Here is a 14144-nt window from a genome sequence, read left to right as displayed (position 1 = left end):
ATTATTCAGTTTGGACATGGAAAACAAAACAGTCAGCTTCAGTTTCATGTTCTCATATGCTAGCCCAAGGCTGTTGTACTTGGCTTGTAAAGGCTTTATGGAAATGTTTAAATTTAAACAAAAAGACTGTTTTCATTTCAAACTAAAAAAATAATAAAGCATCCCTAGTAGGTTTTGTGAACTCTTTAAAAATGATGAAACCAAACTACCCTTCTGCCCTCAGCTGCAGATCTAAGCTATCTGTTGGCTTCCTCCTAAAGGATAAATTATCATTATCCTGACTCAATTAAACCACCGAAAAGGAATGCAACTTAGAAAAATGTTTTATTTATGAATAGTTTGCAGTCTTAAGCACAGCGCCCAGTTAATGAAGTATCACTTTCTTCAGGGATGAGAGATGCTCACAAAGGGGAGGGAATCTGTATTATTTACTGTGAACCCTGCCTGCAGAAGAATTGATTGCATCTTTCTTTAATGAGGACTGGGACAAGAGAGGCTGGTAGTGCCACTGGAGGATTATTTTGAAGTGATCATATCTGAATTTGTGTACAGGCAGGAAAGAGCAATAGTCTGGTATCTAGACCTCCCCGAGTGGAACTCTTATCAAACACCAAAGCGAAAGCCGTTGAGGGTCAAATCGCTTGATACTTCAGGGCACAGAGAGTGTGTGTGGGCAACACACTCCTGCTCTAGACTGGGACGCACATTAGCAATGTGCCTTTACACTCCAACTTGTTCAAACACATAACCCACTAAAAATACTGTGGTCCAAAAGACTAAAGGGTTTAAATAGAGTAGGAAGACAAAAAGACCAGACCGCTTGGTGCTCGCAGAAGGGTTAATCATAGACACTCTAGATGCAAATGTGCAATAATGAACAGGAATGGCATCGTTCTCTAGGGGCAGTATTCAGCTCCTTATTTAGACAAGCGTCTTGACTGACACGATGGGCATGTTAAAAGTCTGATCCAAAGCCCACTGAAGGCAGCAAGAACCAGTCCATTCACTTCAGTCCACTTAAGACCGATCAGAATTGTTAAAAGTGGACACTTACCCCTCCTGCAGGTATATGTCCGGGCCACCAAGCAATAGCTGGCTCTCTCATGCCACCTTCAAAGGTGGTTTGTTTGCCACACAGGAAACGACCATTGCTTCCTCCTAGAGAGAGAAAAGAAGCCATAAAAACCACGATATGCCAATATCATATTTCAAAGGGACACTGTCAACTAGGAAATTTTTAGGCTAGTTTTAAACGAATTTTCACTTCTGCATGAATGCTTCTTCAACTAACATGTCCAGAGTTGTTTTGGGGTTTTTTTGTTTTGTTTGTTTGTTGTGTTGGGGTTTTTTTAAATATCCCTTTATGGTGAAATTTTAGGAGTGTCTTTTCAGGTCAGGGAGCAAGTGACAGTTAAACACAACTTGCTATCAACCAAAGAGAAAAAGCCAAAAACCAAACAAAACAGAAAATACTTCACTGGCATTTTCCTTCCCTTTAAGGATGTTAACTGCTGTTTGTAACTAAAGGAAATCTGACACTTTCAGGCAGAAATAGTATTTTTTTCATAATCCTTTTAAAGTACCAGAGCAGTATTAGATGCAGATATGAGAATGAGAAATATAACCATGCATCCCCTGAATGTTCACTCTCAGAGACAGCAAGTGCTTTGCAGGAATGTCTGGGGTTTTAACCCAACCTTGTAGCTAAGCTTGCTGAGGAATAAACAGTGAGGTCTCATGACTGATTCCAGGTCACACAAAGTCAAACACAGTGGTTCAGCTGAAATCAGAACTCAGAATACTCCCTGCTCTGTGGTCCAATAACCACGAGACAGCCTGCCTCCAAACAGAAGAGAGTGGGTTAGAAAATCAATTTGCAATGACTCTGTTTGAGAGAAACAGTCATTTAAACAAAAGAAAACTTGTGAAGTAACAAAAATACTTTTTCTTCTTGATGTTTTTCAAGAGAGCTAAAGAAGGAGGGACTCTTCAACTGTCTGTAAGTACTCAGAAAGCTCAAATATGCATTTGGCAGATGGAGAGTAAACACCCTGCTAAGCTGTTGTGCCTGGTCCTAAATAAATTAAAAAATATTCACCCCCTGATAGTGGAGCACAAAGTGGAAACGCACACAGGTGAACAGCCACACTGGGTTAGGCCAAAAGTCCATTTAGCCAAGGATACCTCCTCCAACAGTGAGCAGAAGTAATGAACATAAGCTAACTCTAAATGTAAATGCTCTGCATTTTGAGGCTTCTCCTAACTGCACAAAGGAAAACCTCACGTACAGATCTCTTCCCCCCCCAGACATGGAGATTTAAGCTTTGATGTCACAACCCCAGCCCAGGTTTATTCATCTGAGACTCACCTTCTTTAGGAGCTGAAATGAGAGCAGCCCCATTATCAGAGGTGAAAAACACAAAAGTGTTCTCACTGATACCCAGCTTCTGAAGATGTTTTAGGATTTTTCCAATGCTATCATCAATTTCTCGCACAGCATCCCCGTATCTGAGGCAAAAGTAGATGCAAAACATTAAAGGCAGCAAAAGAGGAGAAGTGTCACACAGCATAATGCATTGCAATCCGTCACAATGCTTTTAGTGGACATAATTTATACCTGTGCTGCAGAGAGAAATACTTCTTTTGTGCATCAGGTACTGTACGAAGGTTTTCCATTGTCACTGCAAAACCCGTGTCTCCTATCTGCAGAGAGCAACCTCTCTTGGGTATTAAGAGTATTAAGAATTTGTACAGATGTGAGCCACTCTTGGACAGAGACCAGCAACTGATATAAATTTAGCTATAAAGTTCTCAAATACAGGCAAAGCCACCTTGCCATAGACTTGAAGCTGATAACATACCTTTGCTTATGGATGCTGATTTGAAACTGCACTCTCAGAAGCAAGGCTCACAATATCTACAGAGCTCTTTGCCTCCTGTATATTGCGTTTTTCATGCACGCTTTTCTACTTGCTGGTCTGATTTACAGGCTTTTAAAACAGGCACTAATCATACAAAAACCTTCCAAAAAGTCATCTGTGCCACATACAGCACTTCATTACTCACACAACTGGCAAAGGAGCTTAGACTTCCCCTTCTCCCCCATTTTAGTCACATGATCTTCATTTCAGATTATAGCAAAATTACTAAAGAACAATCCAAGCAAAGTCCTCACTAACTAATGTATGTCAGCACACACATACACTTTTGAGAAATGATCTGCATACTTGGATCTAATAAACATTGCTTAGGTTTTCTGTTTCTGCAGCATGAGGTATTAATTAACACACCCCACCCCACCCCCCCAACAAAACCAACACCCACAAAAACAAGACTTACAGTCCCCTCTGACTAGTGCCCAGGAAATGTTTGGAGGCATAAACAGGAGCGTGGGTAGCATCAATTGCCCAGTATAAAAAGAATGGCTGCTGGCTGGCCTGCTGCTTGCTAATAAAATCGAGAGCTTCCTGTAAACAACAATAAAAATGAATTTAACGGAATCATCCTCTGCCATCTAAATCTCTCCAAAAAAAGAAGCATAAAGTCACTGCGGCTTAGAAACCAGCATTAAAATAGACAGTACCTGCAGGTAGATCTGAGTCAAGTTGGCTTCACCCGTCTTCAGATCAATTTTGAAATCTTCATAATACCTTAAGACAAAATGAATCAGAGAGAAAAAAAATCAATCCTAAGGAATATACAACATAAAAAGGCTTTTTCCCCCCACCCTTTACTTACTGCGTAGGTAGGTGACAAACAGGTCACGTTGCTATTCAGCAAACTCTCTTCAGATATTAAAGAGAATGTCACCATATTTTTTCTTATGAGAGAAAGCAGTGAAACAGCTAGATCCAAATTAACGACGACTGCAAGTTTTGGACAAACCTGAGCCACCGACCTTTCACTGTTAAGCTATTAGAATAGGGGTAGTATGCTTAAAGATCTCATGCCACTACTCCTTCAATAGAGAGCTGTTTGATATGTGTGTAAAATTTTCAGAAGTACACAACTTCCAGTGAGATAGAGCAATCCTGGAATCAGAACTTGGGCTGCTTTGAAAACATTATGTTTGAAGTATCTTTAGACACCAATTAAACAAAGAAGGGTGGGGGGCAGTCCTCAGGAGAATAACAGCAAGTGAAATAAGATGATACCAGACTCAAAAGCGAATGGACAAGAATGGCACAGACTGCAGACTTGGAGCATAGAATGGTGTTACGCAAACAGACAAAAGGTTATTACAAACAGGAAGAGAAGAAATAAAGAGGTCTTTCAGTACAGAATGGAACCAGCTTCCAAGAGAAGTAGTGGAGTGAAATCATCACAGGAAACCTTTAGGGCGCAACAGGATAAGCAAACATCTCTGGGAGGGAGGCACTGTAGGGCAGTCACATCCCTAGATGGTCCACATGCAACAGGCAGGTTGGCCTTGGTACTCAGGCCTTTATTAATCCTCAGAATCAAACACCTAGCTTCACATTTAACAAGCTTCAACTTTAAATTTAGATGGTAAGGTAGAGGTGAGGAAGACAGGATTCCTACAAAAAGTGGTTTAGGAGTTTAGAATGAAGTTTAGTAGTCAACTACCATGCCGAGTCTCTGAGGTGCATCAATACCATAGAAGTAGGTCTGTATTGTCTCAGCTTTAACTGGAAAAGTCAGAGTGCCACAATCACAACTGAGAAGCAGCAGTGCTTGAGTACCCTTTGCTGCCAGCATTGCCTTCAAAACCTCTTCTTCCCTGAGGAAGCACTATCCTCGCTTCCTCTCCTAGATGTGAAATTCACATACCTCTTGACGGTTAATCTATGCCTTCCTGTTTCTGTCTGCCTTGTGCGTTTTCCCACAAGGCTTTCCCTTAATTCTGTCTTAGCTCAAATGCCAACCACCACCCAGGCCTTGTAAGGCTGGGTATTGGCCATCCCCAGACTAGAGGGAAAGTCCTGTTCAAAAGTATGACGGCAAAGCAAGAGATGAGAACCTGGCACAGGATCTTGTAGAGTCCAGAAATATGAATGGGTTTAGAAAAGAGGCAAGACTAGTTCATGGAAGTTAAGTCAGTGGCTATTAAAGATCTGGACACAACCTTCAGTTTAGGAAGGTGTACAACCATACAAGAGAAGGACCATTCCGCGTATCTGTTTTCTCATACCCTTTCTATAAGCATTCACTACCAGTGGTCGTCGCAGAGTATAACAGATTAAATGGGCCTTGGGCCTGACCCAGAAGGGCTGTTCATGTCTTTCATTAACTTTTACAAGCGTCTTTCCTGCACTGGCTTACTGCTTAACTGCTGGACAGTCAGGGCAATCCGTAGTAAGCATCTCAGATCATATATGAGGCAGGATATTCCCAATGCTTGACACGCTATAAAGGTCCTCTTTGGCGAGGTGTACTTCACCTCCACAGGGTGAAGTACCTGTAGATCACTGCCCGTCCAACTGAGCCTGTAACTCTGATTCTGAAGCAACTGCTGTTTTTGCCAACCCCTTTTCACTGAAATGGGTTTGCTACGCTAGCACTTATCTTCCAACACTGTAATGTCAGCAGGGAAAGCAAAGAAAATAACATTACCAGGCAAGTAGCTGAATTACCTGCCAATCATTTCCCAGTCCCTATACACAGGGATATTGGGGAGCGCTCTGTTATCAAAAGGTCCAAAATGGCAGTTCGGGGATCCAAACCATTCATCAAACCCATGCTTCAGGGGGTGGAACTGGGGCCTGTGACCCAGATGCCTAGGAACAAAAGAAAGAGATGAGTTAAAATTCTACTGCAAAGAAGCAAATAATAATCTCATCAGAATGGCATGCAAGAAAACAATCTTTGCCTAAGAAGAAAAACTTCAAGCATTTTAATCAAATAAATGACTGCAGAGCACTGTCTTGATCTTTCTCATACTTGTTGCAAGTTCATCCATGCAAACTTGCTCCGGTGCTTACATATATCCCATTTTAGTCTACTGCCCAATCTTTGTTTTCCGTTATTTCCTTCTATTGGTGTCTTCTCTCAGTGTCTCGATGATCTGAACTGATGGACTACGCTGCCCAAAGCCACTGCATAAGACGCACATAATGTTTTATTTAAGGATCCTGATCTATGACAAGTAATTTTTATACCACTAAGCTGTAAAAACACAAGGTAAAGCTCATGAAAAGTACCATTACATCTGCATTCCCTTTATGGAGTATTCATGCTGCCAAAATGGTACAGAGAGACCTGAATGTAAATGAGAATGAGTTCTTTACGTTCACATGTGAACATAAGACACATTTAGCTACTCCTGATGAAGCTCCATTCTACTATGCAGCTTAAAAATTCTCCGTCCTTAACTTCAAGATGAAGCTCCTCTCTAATCTCCAACTTCTATACTGCAAATTCTCCGTTTCCTTCATTTATACTATCTTGAATATACAGAATGCCCATCCTCTCCCAGTCTCTAAAGGAGATCTTTGTAGCTTAATGTTTATTGAATCATTCCAGCTTCCACTCACAAGCCTGCATCTGCAACCTCTCCATTTTGTGCCATCACCTTCTGCACACTTTCTGAACATAAGGGGCATAAAATGCATTACCTGAAGTAAAATGATCCACGGTGTTACACTGTTCTATTCCAAAATGAGTTATAAGAGAAAATAATCATCATTCCAGCTATGATCGTATCTTGGTGATGTAACTAAAACTGCAAGTCTGACCTGCAGGATTTTACCCCTTTCTCATTTATACGCATGATAATACAAAGCTATTTCTGGCTGTTTATACCACAGGGGACCTGAAAAAATATTTTATTCTAAGAAAGCCCTAAAAGAACTTACAGAGGAAGAGACTTGAAAAAGGTATCAAATAATTACTGAGATGCTGATTATTCTCCCCCTCTCGCAACACAAAAAATAGAGAGATATTTAATGAAATGCAACAAATTCTAAACCGATCATGGAAAATACTTGACTTGCAAACATATAATTAAACTGTGGAACTTACTGTCACAGGACACCCTGAAAAGTTTTTAGAAGGGATGCTGAAAGGATATAAAAATCTGCTGGAAAACTTAAAAATCTTTACAAGCCCTAAAATTCTGTGCGTGGCTAGGATGAGACTCCAATTTAACTATCGTACCTTGCATTTCTTTACACCTTTCTAGGAAGCAGGTGGTGTGCACAAATGATAGAGACCGCTGCTGTACAGTATCACTCCCTAGTCCTGTCCAGGATAACAGTTCTTGGGTGCACAACGATAGTGCACTTGCACGTTCATATTTAGTCTGCTTCTTGCTAACAGCTGCAGGCCCTTCCAGATTTGCTGTTTTCCAAATAACTGCCTGGAACCAATCTGTATTTGCGTTGTTTATTTCTTTTCCCTGGGTGTATGAATTTACATTTATTAGCACTGAACTGCATCTTATTGCATTCAGCCCACTGATCCGATTCTTCACGGCCACTCTGCTGTTTGGATTTGTGGTAATAAATAATTCACTGTCTTAGGTTAGTTTGCTATCTTTCCAATTTCAGCAGCACCGGTGAATCCGACCACAATTCAAACTCACTCTTCTCTAACTCGTTAACGAAACTGTTAAATAAATTGTATCCCATGACTTTCCTAAACAGTATCCCCCTGTTAACTACTCCTGTCCGAAGTCTCTTCATTAACAATTATTCTGTTAACCAAGCAGTACTCCTCTGGTGTCTATGTAGTTTTGAAGTTGCTATTTATGCATTTATTTATTACAGCACTGTTCCAAACTGTGAATCAACTGTTCAGAGATCCCCAGACCCCATGGGATTCCATGACAGCCCACAAGCACATTTGAAATTCCAATGTTACAAATGCACCAGTTTCAACTATTACACCGTTAATTCCACTGTGCTTGTTTGATCTGAATATCTTCCAGGCTTTTCCCTTCCGATTCTTCACAGACAACACAAAATATTGGTTTTTAAAAGTTCTTCTGTATCCTCTACAAAGACTATACTGTACTTCCATGAAAGTCCATAAAGGGCAATATTCACAGAGTATTGGATCAGCCCTCTAGGTCTTTTAAAACACCTAGTATCAACTATCCCAATCAAGCCTGTTCCTATCCACCCTGCCCTTCTACACCTGATGAACAATCTTTAGCGTAGCCCTGGAGATGTCTGCATCTCTATTTCTATACCACACACTTCTACCCCCCCAAAAAGAAGCTTTCACAATTTAGTCTACTCTATTAACAAAAAAACCCAACACATAGCAGGGGCCAAAGATAAAAAGCACGTAGGTGCTCAAGGCAAGTTCCAACAGAACATCTTGGTGTTTTTTGAGAAAATTAAGTAGTGTGATACATGGATGAAAGCACAAAGAGTTGAAGGGTTTATAAATATATATATACACACCCCCACACCCCCGTTTCAACTCTTTGTATGAAGATATATGTATGTACTTGTAATGGTAACACTCAATTCAGAAATTGGTCACAGCAGGGGGGAAGATCCACCACAGATTTCAAAAGTTGGACATCTGAGCTTCAAAACAGTTTTCTTCCTGCAGTTCTGGCTGTTCTGCTGCTCCTTCACAATACATACACACGCATACTGCAATCTCAAAGCAAGAGATCTTAAAATAAGTTTACCATTTGCCAATGATCTTATTGATGTAGCCAGCTTTCTTCAGCAACTCTGGAAGCAGTAATTCAGAATCTGGGATTCCTCCTACTATATCCTGTGGCGTGTATGCTGTGTAAAACAAACAAAAAAATTCTTTCCGACTCTTACAAATATTAGAGCAAACAGCTCATGGCTACCCATCATTAGAAGTGCTGTTACTGGATCAGAAATAGCAATTAGTTTGAAGTTCCAGCAATATCACTCCTTGGAAGTCCTCCCAGGCCACGAGATGAAGAGAACAAATTAATTAAGAGAGATCAAAGGGAGATCTCCACCCACTTGCACACCACGGCCAATAATAAAGGGGGCTGCCATCACAGAATGAAGGCGAGACCCTTGAAAGGGGGGGTCATAAAGAAAGCAAGTGCTTTAGGTATGCATTGGAGTTGCCTTTACTCTTGCAAATTTGCTTTGTATTTTCTAAAACGAAGGCATTTTTTTCCTAAGTCACATGATCGATTCTCTTGCTCAGAGTGCAAGAGCTGAAAGAAACCATGTCTCTCCCAGTCCACAGTTCTCTGGCCCTTGAGACTCTAAGGTGTGACTTTGGTTAGGATGGAGATAGCCAAGCACACTTGCTGATACACAGTGTGAACCAGTAGGTAGCTGCTGATTCTTGCCCAAGCTTGCACAGTTGCACGTGGCATCTGTCACACTGGAACCAAAAATCAACCCAGAAACGTTACGAACTGGTAATCTGCCCTGGAAGCACCATGGGCACAACAGTGCTATAAAACTGCCAAGGCTGAAGTGGTTAGAAAACTGGCTGCTGAATAAAACTGTAAGCAGCTTGTTCTTTACTCTGGGCATTAGCATACGCCCCACGTGACTTTCTTTCACCAGACAACAATTAGACTGCCCAGAGGAAACACTTCTCAGCCAGCAGAAGCAAATGGATTAACCAGCCTTGTTTATGTCTCTTAATTTGAGGAGGTTTTCTGCTTGATGAGGAGGAAGCAATGCGTTTCACACTTATTACCAGTGGTTAACATGGTAATCTTTTTGTGCCACTCTGGAAGATCACCACAGGGGAAGATCACCGAGCCAAGCCTTTGTTCAAAGCAAAACTTCCTACAAAGCACGGAGGGAAATCAAGAGAGGAAGGCAAATCAGGAATGAAGCCCATACCGTTTCTGGCATGTGCATTCGTGGTGTAAAAACCATTCCTCACTGGGAGACGGCCCGTCAACAGTGCTGCCCTTGCTGCAAATAACAACAAAAAATGTTTTCTTTACATGCATTCTCTGCTTAATATTAATATTATCATATTAAGGCTGAGGACAGTGCACTGACTGAAGCACATCAGTGTCCTTTTGCCACAGCCAGCTACTAAGATCACTCACATTAGAACACGCAGCAACCCCCCTCTCCAGTGAGCCATGGAGATAGCCAGGTTCTGATACGACACCATTTGAGTCATTCCAGGACAAACCCGACTGACATTTGGCCCCCCTATTAAATTACCCACTGCTGAAGAGTAATTACTTTCAATAGTCAATGTAGCAGCCCTCCTATCTCAGTAATTCTAAAAGGAAAACCTGACGTATATATGTAAGAGGAAATGGTAACACAAGCTGATTACATGCTTAAGGCTAAGTTTTCAAGCTTGCCTGAACAAAAGTCATGCAGTAGTGAAGAAAGAGCTGTCCAGCTTTGACAATAAGTCAGGTCCTGACTGCAGGAAACATTTAAACAGATGTTTAACGTTAAGCATATGCAGTGCCACCACTGGACTTAGCAGGACTTCAGCATATTTTAAATGCCTTTTCTGAGCAACGTCGTCATCAGCACACTGACAAATTATATCCAAAATGAAAGCCCAAATAAAAAGCCCCCGTTCCTCATTTTTGTTCCGGTTCTTGGCTGCCAATCAGGTTTGAGGAAAAAAGAAAGAAAGAAAAAAAAAAACACCACCCCACAGAAAAACCAGGAAGGATAAAAATATCTGCGTCTCCCAGACCCAAACGTTTCTTTTATCTATTGTCCCTTCCCCAAGAATCTTGCAAACCACCAGGGTCCAAAGCAGGACACAACCTGCTGCCATTCCTTGCATGAAAGTCTCACCAAAGCCAATGGAATCAGACAAACTCTGTACAAACTATGTTCAGCAACAATTTAGACACCACTTTGTCTGTTTATCCCAAAATAAGAAAGATGAAAAAAAATGCAACGACCGAGGCTAGAATACTAAACCAGAATGTTTTAAAAAATCCTTTAGCTGGACTGATTTGATCACTAAAACACGGCTTTGTATGAACCGAAGATTGTACGTTTTCCAATCAAAACGTAAATAAAAAGGGAGCAAAATGCAAGATCAAAGCACCAAATTCAAACTCTGCCCTGAGGGTAATCACTGGTTTGGCTGCTAGTTCATGTCAGATGCTGGCAAACGTCCCAATCTTCTCAGAAGGTGGCATGCTTACATGCTAGTTCAAAACTCAAGTTTACTCACATGGAGAACAGAGGGGGTTGGCAGTATAAAAATCCAGGAAAAGCATCCCTTCTGAAGCCATCTGGTCTAAGTTAGGAGTTTCCTTAGAAGGCTCTCCGAAAGCTCCCAAATCACCCCAACCCATCTGTAAAAAGAACACACCAAAAGATGTAAAAGTACTTTTACTCTTCCACAACGACAATGCTTCTGGGCCCACATAACGCTTTTATTGTATCCCTTCATTTCCAAATCTTTATAGTGCTCATCTCCTTATTTAGGGAGTACTTCACAAACGTGATAAAAATGATCTTCCCCAACCCTGCGAAGCAGGGAACTATTACACTTTTCATTGGCAAATGGGAAACTGAGGCACGCGTGAGATTAAATGACTTGCTAACAGGCCTTAAAACACTTGCAGCAGAACTGGGTAAGAACCCTAACGCCTTCACTCTTACTCAAGCGCCTGAAGGCTGGCAGGCGCACACATACCAGGGAGGAAAAGGAAGTTACACCTGATCTGCTCAGTGTTGTACAGCTGCAAAGTCTGACCCTTCAGTCCCTGGCTACGTGGTTTTGTGTTGGACCATTGACCCCAGGACTCCATCTCAGCCTGCTGCATCTATCTATCCATCTGTGTATACGTAATTAGAAATGCAAGGATGAGGTCTAAACGCAAAAGCAGTGCTGCTGGAAAAGAGGGAAAGTGTTTATTTTAAAATCAAGCTCTGGAGAGAAACCTGCCAGAGGCATCATATGCCATTCTGCTTATTTGCAAGACAGCGGTTTCACCCTGCGCCTTCCTCCTAATTCAGAGAGGTCACACGCCAGGAGAACCGTAAAATCACCATCACGTTGTCTACGTTCGTTGCTGAAAACTATTACTGGTAATAATACAAATAAAAGTAAGTGACTTACAACAGAAGGTTCTAGAAGGGAGCAACTTAATGAGCAATTAGGCACCATGGTTGCTGGAGATTATATTATGCTTTGAAAGAGGCAATAGCTTTCTTTAACACAGATGCATATCAGGTGAGCAACTGATACGGAGGGCGTAATGCATCGAGATCTTTAGAAAACCATCTGTCTGGTCCCATTTGAGAGTCTAACATTTACACTGCAGTGGTGCAGTTTGGAAAAGAAAATTGCTGGAGAGCTGCAGAGCCGGCTGTTGAGGTTTGAGCGAGGAGCAATTAAATGTTACCACCTAACACTAGGGTGTGGAATTAACATGGACTCAACGGGATCACCCCCGAGTTCTTGATTCTTCAGTGTCTTTATCATCAAGGAAGAAAGAAAAAAAGAACATCGTGTTGCTCTAATTCACACACAGTGACAGAGTCACAGAAATTACCGAAGGATCAAAGGAAAAAGACCATGGAAATGTATTTTTAATGAACGGTATATTAAATAAATAAATAGTTCACAGAAGCTCCAGTCAGGATCTGTGCCTCATCACGTCTTGTACCGTACCAACACTTCTAGAGTGGGATAATCGTTGCCCCAAGGAGCTTTCATCTCGAAAATTACGAATACCAGCTTGGGGGGAAATAATTCTGAATGGAAAATTGAGATGGACTGCCGGAGGCTCAACTGGCCAGAAAAACTAGGCTTACAAGGTAATTATCTTGTACAGGAGTGTAGAAACACTATGAAATCAACAGTCATGTTGAATTGGCAGAACGGAGCCAAACAGGCGATAAGAGCTTGCCCACCCTTCGTGTCACAAACCCACCCTCATTAGCTTTTCAAGTAGCTTAAAATGGCACACAACACGTTTCTACTACAAACGCACCTGAAAGATGACATGAAAATATTGGAAGAGAAGCAAAACAGGAAGATGGCAGCAACAACGTGTTGGAAACGAATATATTTCCTTACCCATGCGGCTAAGACCACTACAGGGTGCAAAAGTGAAAAGACTTTTAGTTGGAAACAAATCTGTGATTATTTCTGCTCTTTAATGATTTATTGCCTTTTTTTTTTTTCTTCCCCCAGTTCAGAGAGCAAAAATTAGCGGAATTAGTTTTGTTCTTGTTTAGATTTTCAGGAGGCAAGTTTGGGTTTCTAAAACATTTCCTGAAACGTATTGGAGTTTCTTCGTCTACGCTTGTAGCTGCACCTTATTCAGTGCTACTACAACTACATCCATCGCTGGTATTAGAAGATATCGCCACAATTATTTTTGTAGGCTACAAAACCAAGCCTTAACTTCAGAACGATTCTACCAAGGTTTGAAAATCACCAAAACATCCTGTTTTTCAACATTTACCAGCCGGTGGAACCCTTCGCCAAGGACTGTGGAGTTAATTGCTCAGTCATTATGAACAGACTGATAGATAAGATGATTAGACTTCTAGATAAGGTATGTAGTTGTGTAAGCACCGATTCCAAAAGACTTGCATATGGGCTTGACTTTATAGATCTGAGAAGTCTCATTTGTTTTCAGCAGGACATCCACACACAAGGAATAACGAGAGGTTTGTGTGCAGTGTCTCTAGTGCAGGTCACCCAGGGCAGCTCTGCCCTGAAGGAGGGGCAGGGCAGGGATACGCCAGGCCTGGGCCTTCCTTTCCTTTCTTCACTGCTTCTTACACAAACTCGGGAAAGGACTCAAGAAAGAAAGCAACCGAGCGTGATGGCTTTCAGAGTAAGTACTTACAAACTTATTTAAATATTCCTGCTTATTTCAATCAAACTTTTCAAGATCATCCCATCAACCCGTGAGCTGCGCCTGAATCACTGTGCTGAAGACCTCTGACCATGAATCACGGTACAGACCCTATTCACGTGCTGTCCCACAGGCGCTGGCCTACCGACAAAGGGAACAGATGTAGCAGACGGCTGAACGCGGAGGCCACGCCACCTGGAAGGGGTGACGCGTGAACCTGGACGCTGCGACCTAGGTGGGATCGTGCACATGAGGGAGAGCTCTGCTCGGCAGGAGTCAGTGAGACAGAGCTCTAGGGAGCACAAAGAAGCAAATAAATGCTCAAGACACGCTCTCAAAACACAAGTCTTGCCAGGCCCAAAAACGGCCCTTGATGTGCACTTCGGAGGATGTCCAGAAAGAGTAA

General features: G+C 41.8%; 1 protein-coding gene across 2 annotated transcripts in view; it reads right to left on the bottom strand.

Moving 5' to 3' along the window:
- The window catches only part of GALNS (galactosamine (N-acetyl)-6-sulfatase), a 46206-nt gene that overhangs the window by 31310 nt on the left and 752 nt on the right, over window positions 1-14144 (bottom strand). The window contains exons 2-9 of one of the 2 annotated variants that reach the window (XM_076348918.1): window positions 11092-11215; window positions 9768-9842; window positions 8606-8708; window positions 5595-5738; window positions 3584-3650; window positions 3340-3467; window positions 2369-2508; window positions 1055-1158 (exon numbers count right to left, since the gene is read on the bottom strand). In XM_076348918.1, the coding sequence (XP_076205033.1) occupies window positions 1055-1158; window positions 2369-2508; window positions 3340-3467; window positions 3584-3650; window positions 5595-5738; window positions 8606-8708; window positions 9768-9842; window positions 11092-11215 (885 nt within the window). The remainder of the gene's footprint in view (window positions 1-1054; window positions 1159-2368; window positions 2509-3339; window positions 3468-3583; window positions 3651-5594; window positions 5739-8605; window positions 8709-9767; window positions 9843-11091; window positions 11216-14144) is intronic. The other variant, XM_076348919.1, reaches the window with a different exon arrangement.

The sequence above is a fragment of the Aptenodytes patagonicus genome, chromosome 11 (assembly GCF_965638725.1).
Source record: "Aptenodytes patagonicus chromosome 11, bAptPat1.pri.cur, whole genome shotgun sequence".
Lineage (NCBI taxonomy): Eukaryota > Metazoa > Chordata > Aves > Sphenisciformes > Spheniscidae > Aptenodytes > Aptenodytes patagonicus.
Note: the sequence above shows the minus strand (reverse complement) of the source record. Positions and strands in the feature narration are given on the sequence as shown.